The following is a 25,161-nucleotide window of genomic DNA, read 5'->3' as shown; positions in this document are numbered from 1 at the left end:
TGAAAGGGACAGCAGTGTGTGAGCCGGTCGTTCCATGACCATAACATGAATGCGCCATCAAGCACAGCTTTAACAGTATTATTTACCGTCTGTAAGATACCTCAACAATGGAGGATAATCCCAGTACCAATGAATTCAAATGACATTCTCTCTTCAACTTCAGACAAAAATGTAGCCTAATACATTGTTTTGCTTTTGACCAATTTTGTTTTATACAAGTGGACAAAAATCAAGGAGTCTTCTTTCGATACAAATTCAATGGAGAGCAATAGATTGTTTTACTTCAGCACAACTGCTTTACTCTCAGCAATACGGACACTAGCCTCTAGTACAGTACTTAAGTACAAACTTTCAAATACAATTTAGCTGAACCTTCAGCCAACTAACACAAACATTTTTTAGCTACACATTAATGCATGAGTAAAAGTGATCTAGAAATATGAATCCACTTTTTTTTGCAGAATAACTACTTTCACTTCTAATGCTTTACGTGCAATTTGCTAAAAATATTATGACTTAAGTGACATTTTCATTGCATGGAGAAATACTTTTAAATAACTGTACTGATACTTTTGTGTAAAAAACACAATTTGTATAAATCTAAGAAAATGTCAGACTGTTTTTGTACACACCACTATCAACACCTGGCTCGTGATTTATGAATGTGAAAAGTCATTGTTTTAAAACTTAAACATTTTCTAAAGAGATTTTTATTATAAATTCCATACATTCTATTAGAAAGCAAGCTAGTCTGGCTCTTGTAAAATATATTTTTAAAAAGTCTCTTAAAGTCTTTGAAACAAGATAGCCGTGTCGTACCTGCTGTGGTCCGGGGCAGGTGATCCGTGCTCTGGGATGGACAGAGGAGTTCTGGCTCTCACCAGGTTGTGACTGGGATCATGAGAGAAGCTGCAGGGCTCGCACAGAGTACAGGACGTACACACACTGAGACACCAGACAGAGAGAGGGTGGAGAGACAGAGAAAGGTTGAAAATGAAAGACAGAGGCACAGAGAAGAGAGAAAGGGTAATTCCAACAAATACCTCAGAAGAGTCCACAACACTGTTCACTGAGACAAAAGGAGGACTGTTTGTTACTTGGCAACATATTTATATGAGGCCAAAACACACGGAAAGAGAAAGCACAGCAGCTGGAGTCAGTTTCTGTTGAGGTACACAGAAACTGAATCCCATTTTTAAGTTTCAGATATCAGGGAAAAAAAAGGTTTGTGTCTTATTAACTCACTCTCTTTGTCCTATTTACACTTTCTCAAACAGTTCATTTGAATATTCCATATTAGGGATGGACGTTTGGAAGAAACCTGCCAACTCGAGCATCTATGATAACGATCAATTAATCAATTAATCGATGTGTTTTTACACATACTTCAATATGTGTAAAACATGCATACATGGGCAAAATAAAAAATAAAAATATATACACAGAACGTTGCAAAAGCCTGACGCGTTTATTTTGAAAGGGTGAAAAGAGACTTCCTGACGATCGTAAAACTAACTCAAATGAGAGAATACTGTAAAGATAACATCAAGGAGTTCAATGTTTTATGTTTAGCCCCCAAAGAGGCATGAGGTTAGTTTTCACAGTAATCTTGCATATTTAAGTGTTTTTTGTGTTTGAATAAGTTTTGGATAAAATTAAACCTCAAAATTCATGATAGCAAGGTTTGATACCATGAGCTAGTTTTGCGCAAATTAATCCTCTTGTATTTCTGTGTGTTTTATAATTGTTATTGCAACTTTCAGTTTGCAAACTGTAGCTTTATCCAACTTAATTATCAGCTCATTGGCTTATTGACGTACGGTCGCAGAACTGAACGCTCGGCCGTGTTTCAGTTCAGTGAGTACTGATACGTAGTCAGAGATACATTCAAAAAATACACAGATCGGGGCGTCCCGGTGGCTCACACTGGTAGTGCGCGTATCATTAAGGCTGAGTCCTTCCTGCAGCGGACCCGGGTTCTAATCCGGCCTGAGGTCCTTTGCCGCATGTCCTCCCCTCTCTCCCCCCTTTCTATCAATCACTTTCAATAAAGCAAAACTGCAAAAAAATAATCTTTAAAAAAAATAAATAAATACACAGATCAATTAAAAAATTCCAAGAGATCGACCAAATTCTAAACGTCCATTAATCAATCATCGATTATTATTCCCATTCCTAGTATTAAAGCAGAAGTCCAAATGATTGCACAGCAGCGTTGTGTTGGATTCATGAATGTTTTCTTCTTTAGTGTTAAAAATGCACCAAGTGAAATACGTGAGTGTAGAACATGAACTTCTTAAAAACCTCAAATTGCATGAAAAACTTTAAGTAGTGCAAAACATGCTATATAGTGATAATGACTAACTATTAATAATTAAATCTTAATTATCATATTAATTCATCTTGTAATAATCATGCTGGTGAAAATATAAAATCCAAGAAACATATATACTATATTGATTGTTTTCCACCTCATTAGACATTTGATCACATTTAAAAAAAGTTATGTTATTTATTATCTCCTGAAGAGTTAAAGTGTAGTGGTTCTGGTAAGGTTGGAGTTTAAAAGAACAGCTTCTGGTGGGCGGGTGTTTACAGTCAGACTCTGAATTAGTGCTGTAACTAATTTACTTATCTAAAGTGATGTGCAATAGCCAGTCAGCTGCACAGTTTAACATCACATACCTGCACTGGTAGCCTCCTCCGGTGGTCTGGCCCCGGCAGGAGGAGCAGGGAGGGGTGGAGGAGGATGGAGCTCCAGGCAGAGTGGAGGAGGAGACCTCAGGGACCTGCTGGGCCTCCGCTCCTCCTCCTGCTTCCGCTCTACCTCCCCCACCTCCTGCTCCTCCTGCTCCTCCTCCCAGGGGTTTGTGAATGCAGCACTGTCCAGAGAACTCCCGACAGATCTTCTCCACCGCCTCACGAACCACCTGGTCCTTAAACTGAAGGAATGAAGAAACGAGGGAGGGATGACAGAGAGTGGGAGAGTTTAAAGCACAAAGCTTCCATCAGCAGAAAGACACTTGTCACCTCCATCAGGTTGTTCTCACCTTCTCCATATAAGAGGTGAACCAGGCTGGAGGAGTCTTGTCTTCTTCTTTGGTCCCCTTCACGTCTTTCAGGATCACCTGGTCAACAGAAGATATGATATCCATTAGAAAAAACACAACTATTAAAATTTTTCTTGAATTCTCAATGTAATTGACCTTACAGGTTTCATTTCACCATCAACCAGCTCTGATAGCAACCGGTGGTGGCAGAAATATTCGGCTCCCTTACCTCAGTAAAAGTACTAATACCACACTGTGAAATTACTCCACTACAAGTAAAAGTCCTGCATTCAAAACTTACTGAAGTAAAAGTAAAAGTAAAAGTAAAGTAAAGTAAAAGTACTTGTTATGCAGAATGAACCCACTCAGATTGTTTTATATGTTGAAAATATATTATTGGAATATTGATTGATTATTGATGCATTTATGTAAGCAGCATTTAATTTCATCAAGATAAGGCTCATTTTAACTACTTAATTTAAAGTTATGAGGTTTAATTAAAAAAAAACAACCAGAGTCCAATCACTTTAAATGTATTTTTTATGTTAAATCTCGACCTGAAAAGTAACTAAAGCTGTTGGCTAAATGTAGTAGAGTAAACAGTACAATATAACCTTAAATAACAATATAACCGATATAACCATGGTAACCCAAGTTCCACACCTAGAGAGTTGATGGACACCTAGAAGAAGAGAGGGGAAGTTTCTTTATGCACATTAGGAAATTAAGTGTTTTCACTGTGTTTTCATTTGGTTTTTGCTTTGCTGACACAGTTTCAGGAATTAAAGGGACAACCCCCTGCTGGCAGCCTGACTACTAACCAAACAGCTTACGGGAAAACTTGAAGACTTGGTCAAAACCCAGTATATGGCTGACCACGTTTGGTCAATGCGATTTACAGGAAAATGTAATGGTAGTGTCTATGATGTGAGTCAGGGGGAGCTCACAGACGGACCAAAAGCCTTGATTTATCAATAAACATGCATTAAATATTAGAGGTGTGATCTATCTATCTATCTATCTATCTATCTATCTATCTATCTATCTATCTATCTATCTATCTACCTACCTACCTACCTACCTACCTACCTACCTACCTACCTACCTATATGTATATAGTTGCATGCATCCGAAATAATAATTCTGTACAGAATGGTCTGAAAAAGATAATTTAAGGGAAAGAGGGAAAAACTTAAATAATAATACTAAAATACTTATTATCCATGCTTTCTAATCTGAGGGTACAAATGGCTCATCATCGTTACAGCAAAACTACTGGAGTACTATGGTGAGGTAAACATTTACAAAGTTTGTTAATATTGTTGCATCGATATATCATAGCTGGAAAGTGGTAAATGAAATGCCCGGTGCTATGTGTCCTACTCTTACCATGCCCTGTTCTGGTACTGCAGCCTGGATTTTGCGGCTGACCACCTGGGCCAGAGAGGGGCAGTGCTGCGGGGGTCTGAAGCCCCTCTTGGGCTCTGTGCCGCTGGCCTTGGTGGTGGGGACTTTTGCCGGCTGGCCCCGAGTCTCGTACACATTCATGTGGAGTCTGTTCCCCTGCCTCGCTGCACTCTGGGAAATAAGAAAATGGGTTAAAGTCATTTTTTTTTTTTTAGAGTTGCCATTTTTTAAATCAATTTTAGATCAGTTTCTCAAATAGGCTGTGTCACCAGCATCAACCTCTTGTATGCCTTGCAGAAAGTAGCAAGTGTAACAAGTGTCACTAAGGGTACCATCTATTCTTTTTAGTCAGCGGTGGAAAAAGTATTCCGATCTCTTTACTTAAGTAAAAGTACTAGCAACACACTGTTAAATTACTCCACTACACGTAAAAGTCCTGTGTTCGAAACTCACTTAAGTTAAAGTACAAAAGTATCAGCATCAAAATGTACTTTAAGTTTGTAAAGTAAAAGTACTCATTATGCAGAATGGACCCACACACATTGTTTTATATGCTCTAAATATATTATTAGATTATTAGTATTGGTGCATATATGTAAGCAGCATTTTACTGCCGAATGAAGGGCTCATTTTAACTACTTGGTAAATGGTAAATGGAGTGCACTTATATAGCGCTTTTATCCAAAGTGCTTTACACTATACACTACGCTCATTCACCCGTTCACACACACATTCATACTGGTGGCCGAGATACTTCGACATGTAGGCTGCCATGGTTGGGGATCGAACCACCAACCCTCCGATCACTGGATGAATGCAACTGAGCCACAGAGCCCTTAATATACTTTATGTACGGTAGTTTAATTGAAAAACATGCGTGATCACTTTAAATGGATCATGTTTTTATGTTAAATCTCGACCTGAAAAGTAACTAGAGCTGTCAGCTAAATGTAGTGGAGTAAAAAGTACAATATTTGCCCTAAAAATGTTGAGAACTAAAAATATAAAGTTACAAATGTTGAAATACTCAAGTAAAGTACAAGTACCTCAAAATTATACTTAAGTACAGTACTTGAGTACCTTTTCTTAGTTCTATTCCACCACTGTATTTAGTGTACAGAGTTAGGGTTAAGGCTACCTTCAACTCTGTTAATTAAAAAACTTGCATATGGTGAAGTCTAAAGACTGGCTCTGTCATTACACCCTCACCATTGTCATGATGAGGGCAGAGATCAAATCTACTGTATAGAAACCTTTTTGTGTCGAAGAAGTACATAAAAGTGAATACAAATTGAGCTTTAAATCAACTTACTTTCAACGCCTCCTCGTATTCCACTGAAATAAAAGCACAAACATTAATTAACAAGAAATCAATATGCATGCCATTTTTATGTCACAGTTTTTTGGTTTTGTTTAGCAAATCTACTTACCTTGGCTATTAATGGACACCTGGAAGAAGAAAGAGAAAGATTTCTTGATTTAAAGTTTGATATTGTTGACACAGTTTTTAAGGAATTAAAGGGGCACATGAAGCTCAGTTCACTCATTAAGAAGAGTATTACTCAGCATGTGAAAACATGTCTTCTGCAGCTCTGGAACAGCTTGGTCAAGTCTGAGAAAAATCACTGATGATTTCATTGTGTTGTCATCACGATTATCTTAACCAGGATTTGTAGACAACAAACGGATGGTGAATTGAGGGTCTATAGTTTAAAAACACATTGGGCAATTAACAGGCAGGGAGGACTTAGAGGCAGACAAGCATCCAACAAGTCACCGGCGACTACTAATACCACTGATAATGGTTCGGCTCGGACTGTTACCATGACTACTACTACTATGATCCTCAACAGAGATCGTGGTTGGGTCTGGTCAAAAACGGTGAATATAGTGACGGTGCTGGAACGCTAAATATCGATACTTGCCGGCTATGAATTGATAAAATATTGCGATTCTATTCTGTATCGATTTCCCCCCACCTCTAGTATCTATCTACTATAAATTTCATATTATCATTGCTACTGCTAGAGAATTGGAGTTGTAGAATACGGCAGGTCGTTTCTGATGCAGCAGTCTATTACACAATAATTTGTTAAAATCGTGTCTACGCTCAGCTCATGGAAACAAACAACAGATATGTTATTCACATCCATTTATAATATTAATAAATGTTGATATTTGTATTATATAGCATATGATGAAGTAATTTTAAACTACTGAATATGTAATGTTATCCTGTGGAATATTGTTTTATTTATATGTTACAAACCAGATTTTCTGGTTCAGAATAGAGAATTAATAACAACTCAGCTGTTATGACAGAATCTTACATAGGTTATTGTTTGTTAATCATTGTTGGAGCAATCTGAAAATAACAACAGAGTCTCTCACCTCCTCGTTCTCCTCATCAAAATAGGTCAGCTGAAGACTGCACAGGCCGAATGAACGCTTCACCTGCAAACCAAACACAAAGATCTGGTGAGGATACAGGAATAAGAGCTAAGTGCTGAGGCATATAGAGTGGTCACAATTTCACACCTAGAAGTCAGTTTGACTGAACCCGGTGACTCAGACCGAGATGTGTGTGTGTGTGTGTGTGTGTGTGTGTGTGTGTGTGTGTGTGTGTGTGTGCCTCCTTGCCATCAGAAAGGTGACCTCTGAGAAGAGTTGATGGCTTGTGCTCAGCCAGAGGAAGCCTTGTTCACACTCTTGGTATCTCTGCATTAGCTGAAAGCTGTTTCTCCATTCAGCAATTCATGTCAGATAAAGAACAGTTGATGCTTAACCTATACACCAAACCCACTTGGATCTCTCTCATTGGAATAAAGCAACAACTCAAAGTGAAGTGTGACATCTGTGACTCAGCAGCACTCAGACAAATGAACTCTCCTGAGAGTGACCGACCATAAATCCAGCACTACCAGCACATACTTCACCTTCTTTTCTAAAGACTGAGGGACAAATTCACAAAGAACGGATTCCAGAAGATACCAAAGGCATCAAATGAAGAAATCTTTTGTCATCAGTATCACTTTAAAGATACTGGTATTGGTAATGTTTAGGGATGGTCGTTTGGGAGAAACCTGCCAACTTGATTATCTATAATGTTAACGATCAGTTAATCGATTAATCGCTGCATGCATACATGGGCAGAATAAAAGATATATATACAGTACTAAGCAAAAGCCTGTTTTGATACCGGACATTTTTATTTTGAAAGGATGAAAAGAAACTTCCTGTTGATCGTAAAACTAAATCAAGTGAGATTAAACTATAAAGAAGACGTCAAGGAGTTCAATGTTTTATGTTTTAGCCCCCAAAGAGGCATGAGGTTAGCTTTCACAGTTATCTTGCATATTTAAATGTGTTTTGTGTTTAAATATGTTTTGGATGAAATTAAACTCATAAAACTCTTCATGCTAGCAAGGTTTGATACAGTAAGCTAGTTTTGCTCAAATGAATACTCCTGTATTTCTGTGTTTTTTAATTGTTATTCAAGCTTTCAGTTTGCAAACTGTAGCTTTATCCAACTTAATTCTCAGCTCATTGGCCTATTGACGTACTATTACACAGTCAGGGATAAAATAAAAAAAATAAAAATACACAGATCAATTAAAAATTCCATGTGATCAACCAAATTCTTAATGGCCATTAAATGATCATTGATTAACTATTCCCATCCCTAGTACTGTTATTGTATTTATACATTTTTTACAATACCCAGACCTACAATTGACTTGGTTCGACATGCTAAACTTGTTGATTGTCCATCAACATACAGACCTTTTTACCCTGTTATGTAAACTTGAAAGACGTCCACTACATTATCCATGCTACTGCTCATTTGGTTATGCATTTCACAACCACTCATTTAACTTAGTTTCAGGAATGAAGTGTAAATATACCACCAAATGGTGGCAACTGCAGTCATTGTGTGAAAGCCCCTGCAGGTTACAGGTTATTCTCTGGAAAGGGACCCTTTATAATTAGTAGGTTCTGTTACCTCATTCAAAATCAAGCTTACAGGCATGTTTGCCTTTGAAAGATGTTTGGAATAGAATTGGTTGTATTGAAGAGCTTATTTCAATGAGATATTGTCCAAGATGTCATATTTCCAGAGACTCAGTTCATTGCTTCCTCCTAAATATGCCTCAGACCACTGTTATTGTTGTTGTTGTTGTTTTATTTAAAGCAAGTGCCTATCACAAGAATGAAGACATTCTTCCTGTTACAAGTACAAAGTTGAATGGTGTAGTAGAAAAAGTTCCCTAAGAGGAATGCGGATCAGAAAAGGACCAAGTCATCGCTCATTGCTTCACTGTGTGTGTGTGTGTGTGTGTGTGCAAAAACTGAATCTTAAAAAAAAAAATAAATCTTAAACTGATGTAGCACATTTCCATGTTATACACATGAACTGGATTAAGGTCTGAAACTGTCCTTTGATGAAGCATACCTGAAAATATAATATATTTTGGCCATTTCAAAACGAAATTATTTTATGGCCTATTATTATTTTTGATAAATAGGCTTAAATTAGACATTTTCCAATCCGTAGTGTATTACATTAGCTGTAATACCGGCAGTTTTAAACAGACATCAGCAAATCATTATAAAGCATAAAACATATGTGATGATGTTATATTTTGAAGGAATTATACTTAACTACATATGCAAATAACCATAATAATGATTAGTAATAAAGTGAAGTGTTAATGTCAACACACATATTAATAATATAGGGAACTATTTACTATTCACACATATTAATAATATAGGGAACTATTTACTATTTACACAGATTAATAATATAGGGAACTATTAATGTCTGCTACAGGAGAGGCATGTAAGAGACAGGGTGGGGAAATGTCCAGAGAACTAAAACCTTATTCAGTAACAACAATAACAACATCTCCCTCTCTCTTTAGTTTAAGGCATGCATCTGGAATCCAGAATACAAGTGGAGGATTATAGTTCAGAAGCAAGAGATGATGTCAGCAACCATGCTGTCATAACAGCTAAAGGAAAGCCCAAACTAAAAACTAATCTCGTCCACATTTGTTCTCCACCGTATGACCCATCAGCAGCTCCATGAATGAACTTCAGACAACAGTTGGTTGACACCTCAACAACAGTCCAGCCGCCTGAAATGTGATGTGTGCTAACCATGGTGACTCATCAGCTACATGGTTTTGAATGGCAGCCGCAGACACAGTTAGAGTCTGTTGTCCTGACTTTTTTCTACACGTAGCAATGTTCAGTAATGTCACGCAGTTACCACAAGTTGAAGGCAAAAGGGGGTCCAACCTGGTACTAGCAAGGTGCACCTTATGTTGTCGCCGGTAAGTATAGTACAGCACTAGGTTGGCCTCTGTTATTCTACCAATGAGGGAAATCAACATTATACTGACTTTGTTTGATGGACCTCCTCAACAACTTTGTAGCATTTTCAGTGGTAATTTATTTATTTTTATTTTTATTTATTACATCACAGGTCCTTGTTTTTGTCCTTGTTATAGCTCAGTGTTCTGACATATTTTTAAATGATTTACTCGAGTTTGTTTTGTGTTATGATTGTTTTAACTATGCAACTCATGCAGTGGCACTCTCAATTCCGTTGTATAGTATGGACTATATGATGACAAAGGCTATTTGATTTTATTTGATCTGAAGTGCTCAGTTTGCATCAACGGCAAAGCAAAACAGGAATATATGATCAAATGTAAGAAATAAATGCCTCTAAATAAACAATTTCAAATCAACGGAACAATGTATTATGGAATTTAGGCTCCCATCAATAATTGCTGTTAAATACTGTATTTTTGATCACTCATTTTGTGCAGAAAAGCTCTTTACAACGATGCTGTTGTGCCCTGACAGTAACATGCCAGCTAACAGGCCAGAGGAGGAGGAGGCTACATTTCAGATGGATGTGTGATCAAACTGCTCGGACCAGTTGTGTTTAGCAGGTAAACAGTGTTTCCATGACGACAAAGCACCATAATAACCTAAGGACTGCGGTGTCTCCTCTCTGTCCTCTGTTTCAGCTTTAATGTTTCAGCTCACAGGACTCACGCTGTCAGGTGGCAATGCTACAGTGTGTCAGTAGCATCTTTCTACTAGCATATCTGGCTATTCCCTTTAAGACAAGACTCCGATGTGGCACAGAAATGTCATCGATCACAACCAGTGGCGACTACAGATGAGTGTATGTGAGCGGGCTGCGCGGCGGCAGCGGGCGTGTTTCAGATCGGGCCCGGTGGTTCTCCCTCTCTTACCATGGCCTCCATCGACTCCCAGCTCTTGGTCTCGGATCCCGACAGGAGGAAATTTTTGGAATTTCCCCTGAAATTCACCTTCAGATTGATGTAGAAGTCCATGGCGTCGCTTTTCTACGCCTTAACGCATATTACGCACGACGGACACGGAGCGTTTTCCCCGACTAACGAAGGCTATTTGGGTTAATCTCACCAATTCGCTCCACTGTGATTTAGCCGACGGGGGATGAGGCGTATTTTGTGTTTACATCAGCGCCCTGGACACGCCCACCCTGCACCATGTGTCCGGAACAAAGATGGAGACTTCCGCTCTGGGAAAAACAAAAGCACGGCTCGATGCGGCGCGGAGAAAGGCCGCTGGAGGACGGCAGAGCACCTGAGATCAGAGCTGAATGATCAGAGCTGGAGCAGTGTCTTTTACAATATTTCTTTCTGCACAGCATTTCTATAAGTTAGTCTACATGTGCAATATTGTCTGTGCAATGGTCCATATACAACTCCTGAGTCTTTTGTTTTAATAGGCCTACTTTTTATATTTCTACTTGTTTACTGTCAAGAAAAATTATTAGACCCATCTTTTCTTCAATTTATTGTTCATTTTAATGCCTGTTACAACTAAGGGTACATTTGTTTGGATAAATATAATAATAACAACAAAAATAGCTGATAAGAGTTTAATTTAAGAGCTGATATCTAGACATTTTCCATTGTTTTCTTGATCACGATTTTGGTTATTATCTATAAAACCATGGAAAATGGCTAGATATCAGCTCTGAAATTAAACTCTAATGAGCTCTTTATGCTGTAGCAGAACCAGAGTACAACCCTGATTTAAAAAAGGGGTGGGATGCTGTGAAAAATGTAACAAAAATAAAATGCTATTACTTTATTTTGGCACTTTTTTTTGGCAAAGTAGGCCTACAAAGAAAAGATATTTAATGTTGAAAACTTTTGTAAGATACACACACACTCATTCTAAACTTGCTGTATTTTGTTTTTATTTATGTTTATAGACCTGTTAAACTTCGCATATGATATTATTGTGATGCTAGCTGAAATAATGAGCCGATTTTCCCATCTGCAAAACCTTTTTCATTTAAAAACTTTTCATTTTAAATTCTAGTTCTCTAAGAACATCTATGGTGTGTTTGGCCTGAGGATTGTCCCTGTTTTGAAGCCTCTACACATCAACATGCACTCACACACACAAATTATCTGAAGCCACCATGATGCTAATATAATCAAATATATACCTTTATCTACAAATCATCTGACAGAAGCAAGCAATATCCAGTTAAAATCATTCTAGTGTATTCCTCTTAATTTCCACAGCAGGATCAAACATCACCCAAAATATAAGCCGACATCTTGGTACATGTTTGTACATGTACATGATAGTGTTTGTCAACTATTTTTCACATTCCCTCAACAAACAGTCAGTCAGCCTGGCTCCACTCAGTCAGCCAATAGGTCATTACTTTACAACACACACGCACACACACACACACACACACACACACACACACACACACACACACACACACACACACACACACACACACACACACACAGATCATTATCATATTGAGTGGTGGGTATAAGTAAAGAACTATGTAGACCATTATCATGCAGATCAATACAGCTGGTCCATTATGTCATAGATGGCTCATACTAACCCGTGATGACCTGTCGTGACTCTGAGCTCCTGTGACCATCATGCAACTGTTTCAGTCCGCCATTATATCCCTTTCTTGAAAATGAAATTGCAATTAATTTAGGCCTAAATGTATTTGTGATGGATCAGCTCCACTGCTGCAGTTGCTATCAGAAGTTGAAACTTTTGTGATTTAAACAAGTGCTTCGCAAGTATAGAAAAAAACTACAGCTCAATGAAAATGTAATACAGAAGCACCATACTTACATCAACAGACTTTATTTATCACATATGTATACATTTTGTGAACACTCTCTAAAGTACTTTTTGTAAACACTGCTGTTTGTTTTTTAAAAGCATCTACAGCATCCAGGACTCTCTGTATGCTGCTGTAACAGACAAGTCTGAGGTTTTGGTTTCACTTTGGCTCTCTATTGGCATGGGGAGGGGGCTGAATATCAAGTTTCACCTCTTTAAAGAAAAGCAAGCCCTCCCCAGCATCATGGATATTTTCTCTATACATTCCCTTTAACCCTAGCACAAATGCATCACTCTCTCATAAAGTTTATTCACTAAAGACTCTCCTCAGACCCTCCTAAACCATCAAACCCTCCCTCTCCACTATCTATCACCACTATCACTATCCACTTTTTGCAGTAGACTGCACTGTGAACTAATTGTATATTCCTATATTTTTGTATGTCTGTTGTCTATGTACAAAAACACTTTCTGCTGCTATACTTCTCTGCAACATAAATATTGTATTTTTACAGTTTTATATTTTGTAATAATATTTATACTTTATTTAACTGACATTCCAGTGCACAACCACTGTCAGCCAATGCATATGTATAACTGAATGCAATAATGTAAGCATTGTAAAGACACGGCTCATTTCAACTACCCAATATACTGTTATGTGGTTTAATTTATAAAAATGTCTAATTACTTTAAATTATGTTATTTTATGTTAAATCTCGACCTGAAGAAGAAGTGACTAAAGCTTTCAGCTAAATGTAGTGGAGTAAAAATACAATAGTTGCCTTAAAGTGTAGTGAAGTAGAAGTATAAAGTTACATAAAATGGTAATACTCAAGTAAAGTACAAGTACCTCAAAATGAGTAGGCCCTAAATGCACTTAGTTACATTCCATCCACCACTGATATAAATTATATTTATATATTTATACATTTCACAGTAATGTCCAAATGTTTAGATATTTTAGCAAATATTTGAATGTTAATTTAGATTTATTTATAGGTTAAGTTTATTTTTAATGTATGTATAGTGTATGTTTGAATGCTGCTACTGGATGCTTGACTTTCCCTCGGGATAAATAAAGTATCTTCTATCTATCTATCTATCTATCTATCTATCTATCTATCTATCTATCTATCTATCTATCTATCTGTCTGTCTATTTAATTATTTAGAGCAGGGGTCTCAAACTCAAATTACCTGGGGGCCACTGGAGGCAGTATCAAAATGACACAAAATTACTAAAAAAAAAAGCAAAAAATGACCAAAAAAACAAACAAAATTACCAAAAAAGACACAGAATTACCAAAAAAGACACATTATTATAAAAAGACACACAATTATTAAAAAAGACACACAGTTATTAGAAAAGACACAAAATGACCACACAAAAAAGACACAAAATTACCCAAAAGTTATTAAAGGGACCTTCCACACACAACACGGTAAAGTGCCATTCATATAAATCTCACATTAAACTTTCATATCAAGGTGGGGGCCACAAAATAGTGTCACGAGGGTCGGGCCGCAAGTTTGAGACCCATGATTTAGAAATCGTAGCTTCACCTTTTCCCGTCGCCCCAGTCCTCGTGTGTCCCGCCTGCTGCCGTGACGTCAGCTGGGGGTTGGCGCAGCTTTTCCTCGCGCTGCCTCTCTCGTGCAGCCAGTCGTCTCCAGGGTAACTCACTCAGAAGCTGCTCGGCAGGCAACAACGTTACGAGAAGCTGCTTGGAAAACAAACGGACCGGGATCATTGTTTTTTTGCTTTGAAACTTGGATTATGTTCGCAAATTCGGCATCCTGTGACAATGTTGACTAGTTTAAAGAGCTTGGAAGTGGCGACAGGTAAGTTTTATGAACATTTTTACTGCAAAAAAATCAAAATAACCGTGTGTTGACTTTGTTGGAGCGCGGCTCAGCTGCCAGTGATTAGCTAAGCGGCACCAGTCTTTGGAGTCCTTCCGCCGAAAAACACATGGATACTATACTTTTTTTTAACATTTATTTTAATTATATTCCTGAATTGAAACTTCGTAACTAAATTGTAGCTTGTTTTCTACTACAACTGAGAACGCATGCGTTTCTCTTTTAGCCTAAAATGTTCCTTTGCTCGTGTTTTTAATCGCGTTACATACAGGACCTATAATGCATGTTGGTGTGACACAGGCATCGCAGGATTGCTCCGCTGCTGTAGGCTCTCTGTTTTTCCAGTTTCTATGTAGGAGACTGCTAGAAACACAACACCATAGCTACTGATAATGCCCTCTGCAATAGCTCACCATTCAATGTGTAACAAACAATTACCTGCAGTTTGCGAACGCAAGCTTTTTAAATGTTTAGTCTGTCCTTTTTTACACAAAATCAAGAGCGCGTTATAATACGACTTAAACAATTGTTGAAGTGCATTTATAAGAACCCTGCAGCATATGCATCTTTTTAAAAGCTACAATAGCTTAAATGTTAAATGTGCAGTGCTTCACCAGTGAACAGTAAGACAGTGGATTGGAGCTGCACTAAGTCTCAGCTAGTCCAATTAGTGACAGCCCAGTGCCCTTGTTGAAAAAGCTGACTCATGTTTTCCTCCCCCTCTCTTATGTCCTCAGTGACTGCAGCCCTCACTATGTCCCCCATCATCCTGCACCAGCCTTTGAAGTGAGACTAGGAGTGTGAACTGCTCTCCAGCCAGACTGACTCCTCTTGGTCTCCTGTTAACTACCAACTGTCTCCAGACAGACTTTTTTTGCTGCCAAGGACACAGAAAGCAAGTGAGACAAGGACTCAGAAAAACAGTGCGATAGTGGGAGTTTAAACGAAGACCTGACAAAGGAAATAAGTTATCCCTGTTCATCTTAAAAGGGAATTTTCCAGTTTACAGGACATAAACATGGGAAACCAGTTCACAGAAATTGCCCCAACCACCCCATTCCTCCCCAGCTTCCAGTCTCTTCACGTCGTAGTGATTGGTTTGGACTCTGCAGGGAAAACCTCCCTCCTCTACAGACTCAAGCTGCGGGAGTTCGTTGAGACTATCCCCACCAAAGGCTTCAACATGGAGCGCATTAAAGTGCCCATGGGGAACTCCAAAACCAATACTACTACGTTCCAAGTGTGGGATGTCGGCGGTCAGGAGAAACTGAGGCCCCTCTGGAAGTCGTACACCAGGAGGACAGACGGACTTGTGTTTGTGGTGGACGCAGCTGAGGCAGAGCGCATGGAGGAAGCCAAGGTGGAGCTCCACCGGATCACCCGGTCGGCTGAAAACCAGGGCGTGCCTGTGCTAGTCCTGGCTAATAAACAGGACCTGGATGGAGCTGTGTCAGCTTCAGAGGTACGTGTTGCCACATGAATGGCTTGGCATTGTTTTATAGAGCTGCTAGATAGATATACTGTATTGATCCCAAACTAGTAATGTACTCTGTTACAGCAGCAGCAGCAAAACACCAAGCACAACATACAAAATATGGAAAGATTTCTCAATCAACTAAATAACCAATCAGCAGAAAAGTTACGATAAGCATGATATATTTTCCCAGATGCTATCACGATAAAAGATAGTATCGTTGTATCGATGTTTTAGTTTTATAACGATATTAGAGCCGTACATCCTTTTCCACAGCAACACATTTTTAAATCTCGAGAATATTACATTGGAATTTAAATGTGAAAAAGAAATAAAACAAATAAAATAGACTTTCAGGCTCTGTTAACAAAAAAATGCACTGAGATAAACAATATGTATAATATAATTTTATTGTTAAAATATCACATAAATAGCTGTAATGGCTGCTTGGGAATTTTTTTTTCAGCAATTCGTGCTGCCTGTCAAACATTTGCAGCGTTACTTTAAACACAACACAAAAAAAGCACAAAAAGTCACGCATATAAACAACAATATATTGAGTCCAGAAAAAAAATTTCGTGTCCATTTTTATATATCGAACGATAAGTCGATATAGTAATTATCGTGACAGACCTAGTGCTGATTGCAAATGTATGATCAAAACCAATAACAAACCAACTAGCATAGTGTGCATGTACTGTCCATGACCACTTAGTTAGTGGCCTTATGTGCTCAGACCCAGATCTGGCCCTACATGATGTTTGCTGCAGAGCCTGATCATTATTTTACTGTAATGGGCAACAAGGCTGGAAAATGGAAAATACCACTACATTGACCAAATATTGAATTCCCTAGCTAGATACCTAAAAACTAGAAACGCACACGGTTCATATCAGGTTCTGAGCTGGTATATTTTGTTTCTTACAGAGAAAATTAACTTTGAAGCTAGAACAATTCTTTTTTATTACTGATTAATTTGCCAACTAAAATTTAATTGTAAAACATGTCAATTACCACTGGCGTCTTCAGATGGCTGCTTTTCTCCAGGCAGGAGTCACAAACCCAAATGTCTGTGGTTTACTGCCACATAAGTCTGTAATATTTTCAACTCTCGAATTGTCTCACATTATAACCCACTTCCTGTCTTGTGCCTCCTGTGGTTTAGGTGGAGAAGGTTCTTGCGCTCCATGAGCTGAGCTCGTCTACGCTCCATCACACACAGGGCTGCTCGGCGCTGGACGGTCAGGGCCTGCAGCCCGGCCTGGAGAAACTCTACGAGATGATCCTGAAGCGGAAAAAGATGCTCCGACACAGCAAGAAGAAGAGATGAAGTGGAGGATAAGCAGCGGTACTGGGGACAGAGGTTACTCTTTTGAACCAATACTCGTCTGAGGTGCTTGTCAGCAGCCATTTTACACTTTAGTGGGTGGAACCAGAACAAAGACTGTTAGTCCTTCAGACAAGTTGGGATGTCTTCACGGAAGTTCAGACCTTCCTTCACCCACGAGACTTTTGAGCCGACCTGCTACCTTTAGGATTGTGTCTGCTCTTGAGCACTCTTCCCTCTCCTCGTCTCCATTCCCACATCCTTAAAGGAACACGGCAGAAGACTTACAGCTCCAGAGGGGCAACAGAAGAAAACCTGTGCAATATATGATGAATACTCACTGATGCACTCACTCCAATATTGAAGGATATTTTGTACCACAACTTGTACAAACTGTAGTGCCAACAGAAACACGCAGGCCTGACCTGAGCAGAGTTCCTGTTCCTTTCAAGTTTCACTGTCACACTTAAGTCCAAATGTTTATGTTGCATGATGTTCACCCAAATACCTGCTTGGGAATATTACGACAACACTTTTGTTGATCAAAAGAAGACTATTATGTTATGTTAGGTTAGAAACTGCCCAATATTCAGTTAGGTATGTAAAGTGCCAACACTGACATTTACAGACACACTGACTGCAGAATCCAGCCATGCAAGTTTAGATTATTTTTCACTCATCATCAATGTTGTTTCCTTGTCACAGTTGGGTGTATTTGAGGGTTGGCTGGTGAGTTCATACAAGAAATTGTTTTTTATATTGTGTTCATTTTGTTTTGTAAAATTTCATCATGAATAAATTATTGAGCAACTTTGGCAAGAAATGTTTCTCCTCATTTACATACCTTCTTATTTACACATTGACAGCTGTGAACTTAGCTAACCTGGTTTGTAGGTATCCGAGTCAAAGTCATGATGCACGAGGGAAAATGGAAGAACATAATAATGTCTGACAGGTTTTACACTAATGACCCATTCAGTACTGTCAGAACATGCCTTTTAACACATCAGCAGTGCTCCCACACTCAGCACAACTGTTATCTGGGCGTGATGAACACAGTGATGAATGATTCATACCTGCAGGTCGTTACACAATATATATTTAGAGCTATAAAGGCGAATCCGAACTAGGAAAATAAATCACCATCAGGACAAATCCTGTGTTGTAACAGTGTGGTGAGTGTTGAAACGCCAGGGTTTTTGTAGAAATGTTTAGGATTACCACATATAGCAAGGTTTCTGTTTTGTTTTTGACACACCACTGTATGTATGTTGGGGCACACAATGACATCAGCATGTAACAGTGTAATAAAATCAGTGCTTAAACTGGGCCAGTGCTCCCAGGTACAGATTTGCCGCTTAGTTTAATGACCAACTGAGTAGTGTTGCCAATTACACTTTCTTTTTTTAAACAATTCCCATGAAAAGTCCCAAATGGAAAATGTGTCAGCCCATCTCTAAACACAAGCTCCAAGCCCATTGGTTCCCACTTGCTCCAATAAATTGAATTTCCTTAAATAAAGAATTAATAAGACGTTTTTTATCAAGCGTTATTCAAACAGACTCATTACTATCCAATAGAGGCTCCTCCAGTTCAAGCAGTGAATATAATTCACAGCTCTTCACAGCTTAATTTTACAGCTCTAAAAACCTCACAAAGTCCAGTCTTGTGATCCAATCGCCCAAGACGCAGTCTCAATAAAAATCCTATAATTTAAGTTGATGAAAGAATGTATTGTATAAATATAATATGGTGGTAATACAGTGTTTCCATTACTTTACCCAGACCTTGAATTTTTACATTCAGACTGTGCCGACTTACTAGAGGTGTGAATCAGCAGGGGCACCACGATACAATTTTATCCCGATACTTGAGTCATGTTTTTAACATGTTTTTCCGATTTTAAGCATTGTGTGATATGTTGAGTATTGCGATACAATATATTGCTATTTAACTGTTTAACTGCATTTTGTGCCCACAAAATTAAATTTAATCAAGAATCGTTTTGTCAAATAAGAGAAAATTCTCAGTCTAGTCATCTCACTTCAGTCTTTTTATTTCTCCACAATGAGAGTCAAACCCACAGACTGACCAACAGAGTATTCATTCAAACTGAACTCAACTGACATCAAACATGTATGGACGACAACAACTGCAGCATTTTATCAAGCTTTCAAAAACTTTAAGCTTCACTGCTCAGATTTTTTTTGAATGAAACATAAAAAAAAGCCTAACATGATATCCTGCTGCACATACCTATAGATAAGATCAGATCTTCTAGTTTCATATGATACCAATATCTCCAATATATTCCTAAAAGTGAGTCCGATATGGCGAAAATACTGGAGCCGGCCATTGGAACAGTAAATATCGATACTTGGCGGCCATTAATCGATATAATATTGCCACGCAAAATATTGCGATACTATGCTGTATCGATTTTTTCCCCAACCTCTACTACTTACAGATAGGTTATTGGCAAGGGGTCTATGGGCAGTTTGCAGTCTTTAGCAGTATTTGTTGCCATCTGTGTATGAAACAGGTATCTTGTCAGTGTCCTCAGGTGAGTTTCGTCTGTAGGTCATTCCATTATTTCTCCCACACAGCCATCTATTATTACTCTTCCCTGTTTCTGTGCCTCATCTCACTCCCCTCTCGCTCTGCTGTTTTATTGTATCAAGTGCTTGAGCTCATATCACAGACCTGTTCGAGGGGCTTTTGCCCTGCAGAGTCCTTTCAGGAGGAATCCTTCCCAGTGTAAAACAACTCTCTGCTTATATTTCACTTTCATGACGTCAGGAGAGGCTCCAGTTTGTACTGATACCAGAGTAGAGAAGCAGGGTTAAGGGGATACATACGTGAATCCATTTTATTTATTGTAGAACCTAAATGTATTATTTTTTAACATGCTTATTTTCTCTACTTTAATAATCATGTAAAAGTAGTTGGACATTCTAACAGTGTTTGTGTGTCCATTGACACTGCATGGGAAAATGAACAGAGAACAAGGCTTGTCATGTAGTAATCATGAGATTCTAGAATGTGTGTCTAACATCTAGCGGGTGGATTTATTAGTGCATTAAAAATACCACAAATAAAACATGAGAGGTTTGGTCTTTCATAAATATTTGAAAGAGAAATTACTGCAAGACTGTGGAAAAGTTAAACTTCAAACAAACATACACACACACAGGTGCATACATACTCAACACAATAGAAATCAATAATAGTAGGATACTGTATGCTGCTAGAGAGCCAGAGTCTGGAAACCACATAAATCTGCTGAGCTCATTTGTATTTGCTCTGGCAGATGAATCTGGTCATTCTCCCATTCAGACTGATTCTGTCCACTGTGGCCCCACCAGGCCAATCAGTGGGTTTGATAAGATGACTGACCTCCACTGCAACTCATGAAACTCAGCTCAAATTGTCCAACTAGGCAGCATTGAAATCCATTACTTTTAATAGCCAAAAGGAGCTCCTGTGTGATAAATTGTTTTTCCACTACTCTCTGGTGACCCTCTGAATCCAACCAGTGAAGATCAGTCACACAGGAATGTTAAAGCCTGAGCAGCCCAGCCCCCACCCACATGACCTGTCCGGGCTGTTCTCTGATATCAAATGTTGGCACCGTAACTCTGAGCCTCTGCTGTCATTTTTACGGTTAAAGACCCCAAAATGCTCAGTAAACCTACCATAAAACATAGTTTCATAGTTTGTTTCTGTAATTTGCATAGCATTGTGGAACAGAATATGATTGTAAATTGTTTAATTTCCATCACTTAAATGTGATACTGTGCAGTAGTCAGTCATTCATAATGAGACCCTGCATGACTGAAGGCCACCCACACTGTTGTTGTTGTTGTTGTTGTTCATTGGGGCATGAAACCATCAACCAGCCATATTGGCAAGTGGCAAATTTAGGAGCCTCAAGCCATTAGAGCAGAGTCTAGTAAAGCAACATATTGCTTTACTAGACTGCGCTCTAAAGTGCCTATTAATGAAACCATCCCACATCAGGATGTGTGAAGGAAGTACTTTCTGACTCTGCCTGACACTTTGCTGCAGCAACACACCTTTAAAGTCTGATATTCTATAATAATTTTACTTTAACATAAAGTATTGTGTGTGAGTAGCCAAAGCCTGATATTTCTATTCCTCTGTGCCATAGAGCAGTGTTTCACTGAATGGGTACCATGGGGCGCATTAAGGACAGGCCAAGATACGGCAAGACTTATTTAATGTATTTGCAGTAGATATTTAATAGCATAGAAATGGTCATTTAATCTGCCATGAGAAAAAGTCTCCAACATATGCACTATTTCCTGCTGGACTAACATTTCCTAAAAAGTGCAGTGAGCATCTGTTTTGAAAAATTGTTTTGAAAGAGTTTTTTAACACTGAATTTTCACACATCAGTTGTGTTTGATAAAATATTTTATATGATTATTTTGGGAGATTAAATGCTATAATAAGACAGTGGGAAGCAGAGATGACAGGAAATGAGAGTAAGAACATTGCTAATTTGATGAGTAGGGCTCTCCCCTTCCTCTTGCCAGTGCAGCCACACCCCTTAATCAACCCAACTGATAGCAGGTGAGTGCTAATCACCATAGTCCCTTTAAATGTAGCTGCAAGCAGCCTGCAGCAGGCTGGCCTTGCTCTCTCTACCTACCGTCCTGGTGGAGCAATATTGTCCCGGTAAGGTGCGCACTGTCATGGGTATGAAGAAGTGGGTTTTTAGCACAGACTTAAGTATTTTTTTATTCATGTAGATTGTTGCAGGAAGGATCAGAGCTATATGTGGACGCAGTGGCTGCTCTCCTCCCCTCCTTGTGCTGCTGCCCCTCCCTGTTAACTATGGTTTTGTTTCAGATACTCCTTCTTTTAACAAATGCTACCTTTTACATTTGAGTTGTGTGCCATCATGTTTAATGTGACTTCTTACCTCTCGTGGCAGGAATGAGATGATGATGGTGATTGCTGCATGACCTAATTGCTGTAAGACAATTGCCAAGGTAATGCAATACCTTCAGTAGCAATTTTGTGGCTTATTTATTTTGTTAATATGGTTTATTTTTGCCCTACTAGGAGGAGCTCTACCTAATGCTGTTTTTGTCCCTGTTTAATTTACTTTGTATATTTTTGGGGTTATTTTGCTTTATTATTCTACCTGTGAGTGATTTTTATGTAGTTGTTGGTGCCAGTACAGGTGGGCGGCCATATTTCTAAAGGCGGTGAGTCACATGGTGGAGGTCTTCCTTTTTGTCTGCTTCTCCCCTGCCTGTGTTTTGCATGTATAATTTACGGCATTTTGCATGATTATTTTGACTTTGTGTGAAACTTATTGCGTGTCTTTTGTGTTGCAGTGTGTTTGACTTCCCTTTATCCCGGCCTGGTGGTGGTTCCCCCTTCCCCTCACTCCCTCCTGCAGACTTCCCTGACACCCCCTCCCTTGTACTGGTAGCCATTTTAGCTTGTCACTATTGCGCATTTTTAAGTATTGTGTGCATTATTTTATATTTAAATAAAATCTTATCTATTTGTCTATACCTGGAAACGCACGTCTCTGCGCCTCCTTTTATATTAAGAACCTAGATAGTAAATGTGTATTTCCCTGGGTGAAACTCCCAGGGTGGCGTTGTCATATCCAGTGTCAGGGGCTTGTAGTTGCCCCGGTCACACTAACAATAAAAAAAGCCACTTTGTATTTTCTTTTTAGCTTCAAATAAGCATTTACAATCTTAAATCAAGGTCCATTTACTGTATTTCTTTCCAGAAATAGTCAAGTTTTGTGAGATGGTCAAAGGGCCAGGATATGCTGATTCAGAACTAGGACTACAATGGATGAGATGGTGGAGATGCGATATTGTTTAAATATGGAGATAAGATAACAAATGACTATTTATCCTTTAGTGGGGGAATTTAGTTGTCACAGCAGCTCAAGATACAGACACAGATATAGAAGACAGAATAAGAATATAAAAAATAAGACATATCCATGCATTCTATACACATTTCTGCTATTGGGCATTTCTTAATATTTGTTTGTTTTCCTGAAAGTACTTTGCATTTTACAGATATTGCACATTGGAAAAATATATTTTAGCATGTGTTAAAATAATTGATTATTTTCTATATTGGTAAATGGTTTTATGCTTTATTTCTGCTTCTCTGTGGTCTGTCTCTGAGTGACGCAGGTCACTATCAAAGGTCAAACCTTGACTGTAATAATCTCTGCATTTATATTAAGTCAGACAATATGATTTGATACAATGATTGATTGTGTGTTTTTGGTTTAGAAACTTTGACTACATTTATTTTATTGTCTGGTTCATATTTTTTTAGACTTTTACAATCTATGTGACACAGTGAGAAACCTTTGACTCTGTAGACATAATATCTTTGTGAGACAATAACAAAACAGAATTTTTTGTTGTTGAATGTCCTGGAGAGGCCAGGATGGCCTTGTCCGGGGCAGCAAGATCGTATGCCCAGCTGGCATTGACGTGCCGTTGTATTAATTAAAACTGGCGAATCAGCGATCAAGAGGGCGGGACTTCCTGGTGGAAATCGACCAGCATGTTTTGTAAACAATTGTAAGGTTATTTTAATGGGTTCCAGGGAGGGAGTCATGGTTCAGACTTCACGAACTGAAACACGTCTGTTTGTATTCAGGGACATGAGTTAATTTTGAACCCGGAGATCTCTGTAGAGTGCACATTTTTTTGACGTATTGTAATAAAACTTTTGTTAAACTGAGAAACTTGGACGTCTCCAGCTCTTCATTTCCCCATCAACGAATGCGCAGAAAAATGGTGAGGTTTTTTCTGTCGGTGACAGATTATCAATTTTCAAGGTTTCCTCATGCAATTTTTCTAACACATGTTAAATAGGTTGTTGCCTGTAGTAGTATGAACATCAATGAGTAAATATATTTAAATATATGCAGAGAAATACACAATTGTGTAAGTGGAATATGACATATATAGTATAGAAAAAATACCTAAGGCCCTAATGATAAACTATAAGAAATTCATACTGTTGCTCTCCGTTGTTCACAGGAAAGTAACAGAACTAGTTGTGTACAGAGTGAAAAAAGAGACGAAGAAGTTCAAAACCTGACTCAACCTCCACAATGTGAAGTGAATGCTAGATTGTTGGAAAGCTACAGAAAGTTAGACATGCAGCAAACCCACAATCCAACCCCATCCCCCTACACCTAATCTGAAGGTGTGGGGGGAGGGAGAGTTTCTGACAAGCACTTCTGTCAGAAAATACCAGCCCCTTGACACATTGTTGGTTTTGATCTTTTCATGGGATTTCCTGACAGCAAGAGAACAAACAGAACATCACCACACTCAAATTCTTCAGGTACAAAGGCGAGACAGCTGATGAGCAATCTCTGCATTTCAGTTTTCAAAAGAAAAGGAAGCAACTAAAACATCAGGGTCTCCAAGGCCAAAATAAACAAAAGTCCAAAAAAGATTCAGCTAACTCTACCAAAAACAGACAATACTAAGCTTCCTAGCTAGGCAAAAGTAGACAGTAAAAAAAGTTAACAAAAATGGCAGAGAACCCCTACCAGGACTCCAGACACACTTTGCAAAACAAGCTGAATTACAATGAAGCTGTAACAAAACACTATTTTTAACAGAGCCGTTTCAGAGCAGGTACAACAAAATAACCAGTAACAGTGTTAGAAAAATTGTATGAGGAAACCTTGAAAATTGATAATCTGTCACCGACAGAAAAAAATCTGTCACCAACAGAAAAAACCTCACCATTTTTCTGCGCATTCGTTGATGGGAAATGAAGAGCTGGAGACGTCCGTAGTTTAACAAAAGTTTT

General features: G+C 38.5%; 2 protein-coding genes and 1 long non-coding RNA gene across 3 annotated transcripts in view; 2 read left to right on the top strand and 1 right to left on the bottom strand.

Annotated features, from left to right (window-relative positions):
• nbr1b (NBR1 autophagy cargo receptor b) overlaps window positions 1-10,966 on the bottom strand; it is a 31,876-nt gene extending 20,910 nt beyond the window's left edge. The window contains exons 1-8 of the mRNA XM_059347966.1: window positions 10,733-10,966; window positions 6,849-6,911; window positions 5,888-5,906; window positions 5,770-5,792; window positions 4,440-4,628; window positions 3,051-3,128; window positions 2,686-2,942; window positions 820-945 (exon numbers count right to left, since the gene is read on the bottom strand). Coding sequence (XP_059203949.1) covers window positions 820-945; window positions 2,686-2,942; window positions 3,051-3,128; window positions 4,440-4,628; window positions 5,770-5,792; window positions 5,888-5,906; window positions 6,849-6,911; window positions 10,733-10,834 — 857 coding nt within the window. The 5' untranslated portion in view covers window positions 10,835-10,966. The remainder of the gene's footprint in view (window positions 1-819; window positions 946-2,685; window positions 2,943-3,050; window positions 3,129-4,439; window positions 4,629-5,769; window positions 5,793-5,887; window positions 5,907-6,848; window positions 6,912-10,732) is intronic.
• A 3,357-nt stretch (window positions 10,967-14,323) lies between these two features.
• LOC131983897 (ADP-ribosylation factor-like protein 4D) lies at window positions 14,324-18,133 on the top strand. Its single transcript, XM_059348724.1, has 3 exons — window positions 14,324-14,488; window positions 15,247-15,971; window positions 17,149-18,133. The coding sequence occupies exons 2-3, from the start codon at window positions 15,528-15,530 to the stop codon at window positions 17,311-17,313; spliced, it is 609 nt and encodes a 202-aa protein (XP_059204707.1). The 5' UTR covers window positions 14,324-14,488; window positions 15,247-15,527; the 3' UTR covers window positions 17,314-18,133.
• Window positions 18,134-22,096: 3,963 nt separating this feature from the next.
• Window positions 22,097-24,076, top strand: LOC131983898 (uncharacterized). The gene is made up of 2 exons (XR_009395505.1): window positions 22,097-22,173; window positions 22,271-24,076. It is a non-coding gene; the product is annotated as an uncharacterized LOC131983898 (long non-coding RNA).
• Window positions 24,077-25,161: the final 1,085 nt, after the last annotated feature.

The sequence above is a fragment of the Centropristis striata genome, chromosome 13, assembly GCF_030273125.1.
Source record: "Centropristis striata isolate RG_2023a ecotype Rhode Island chromosome 13, C.striata_1.0, whole genome shotgun sequence".
NCBI classification, from domain to species: domain Eukaryota; kingdom Metazoa; phylum Chordata; class Actinopteri; order Perciformes; family Serranidae; genus Centropristis; species Centropristis striata.
This window is presented reverse-complemented; position numbering and strand designations above follow the sequence as displayed.

Bases quoted from the DNA above. Each gene is read 5' to 3' on its own strand.
- LOC131983897 (XM_059348724.1), top strand. From the start codon at position 15,528: ATGGGAAACCAGTTCACAGAAATTGCCCCAACCACCCCATTCCTCCCC. The intron at 15,972-17,148 runs GTACGTGTTGCC...CCTGTGGTTTAG, and splicing joins GAGCTGTGTCAGCTTCAGAG to GTGGAGAAGGTTCTTGCGCT.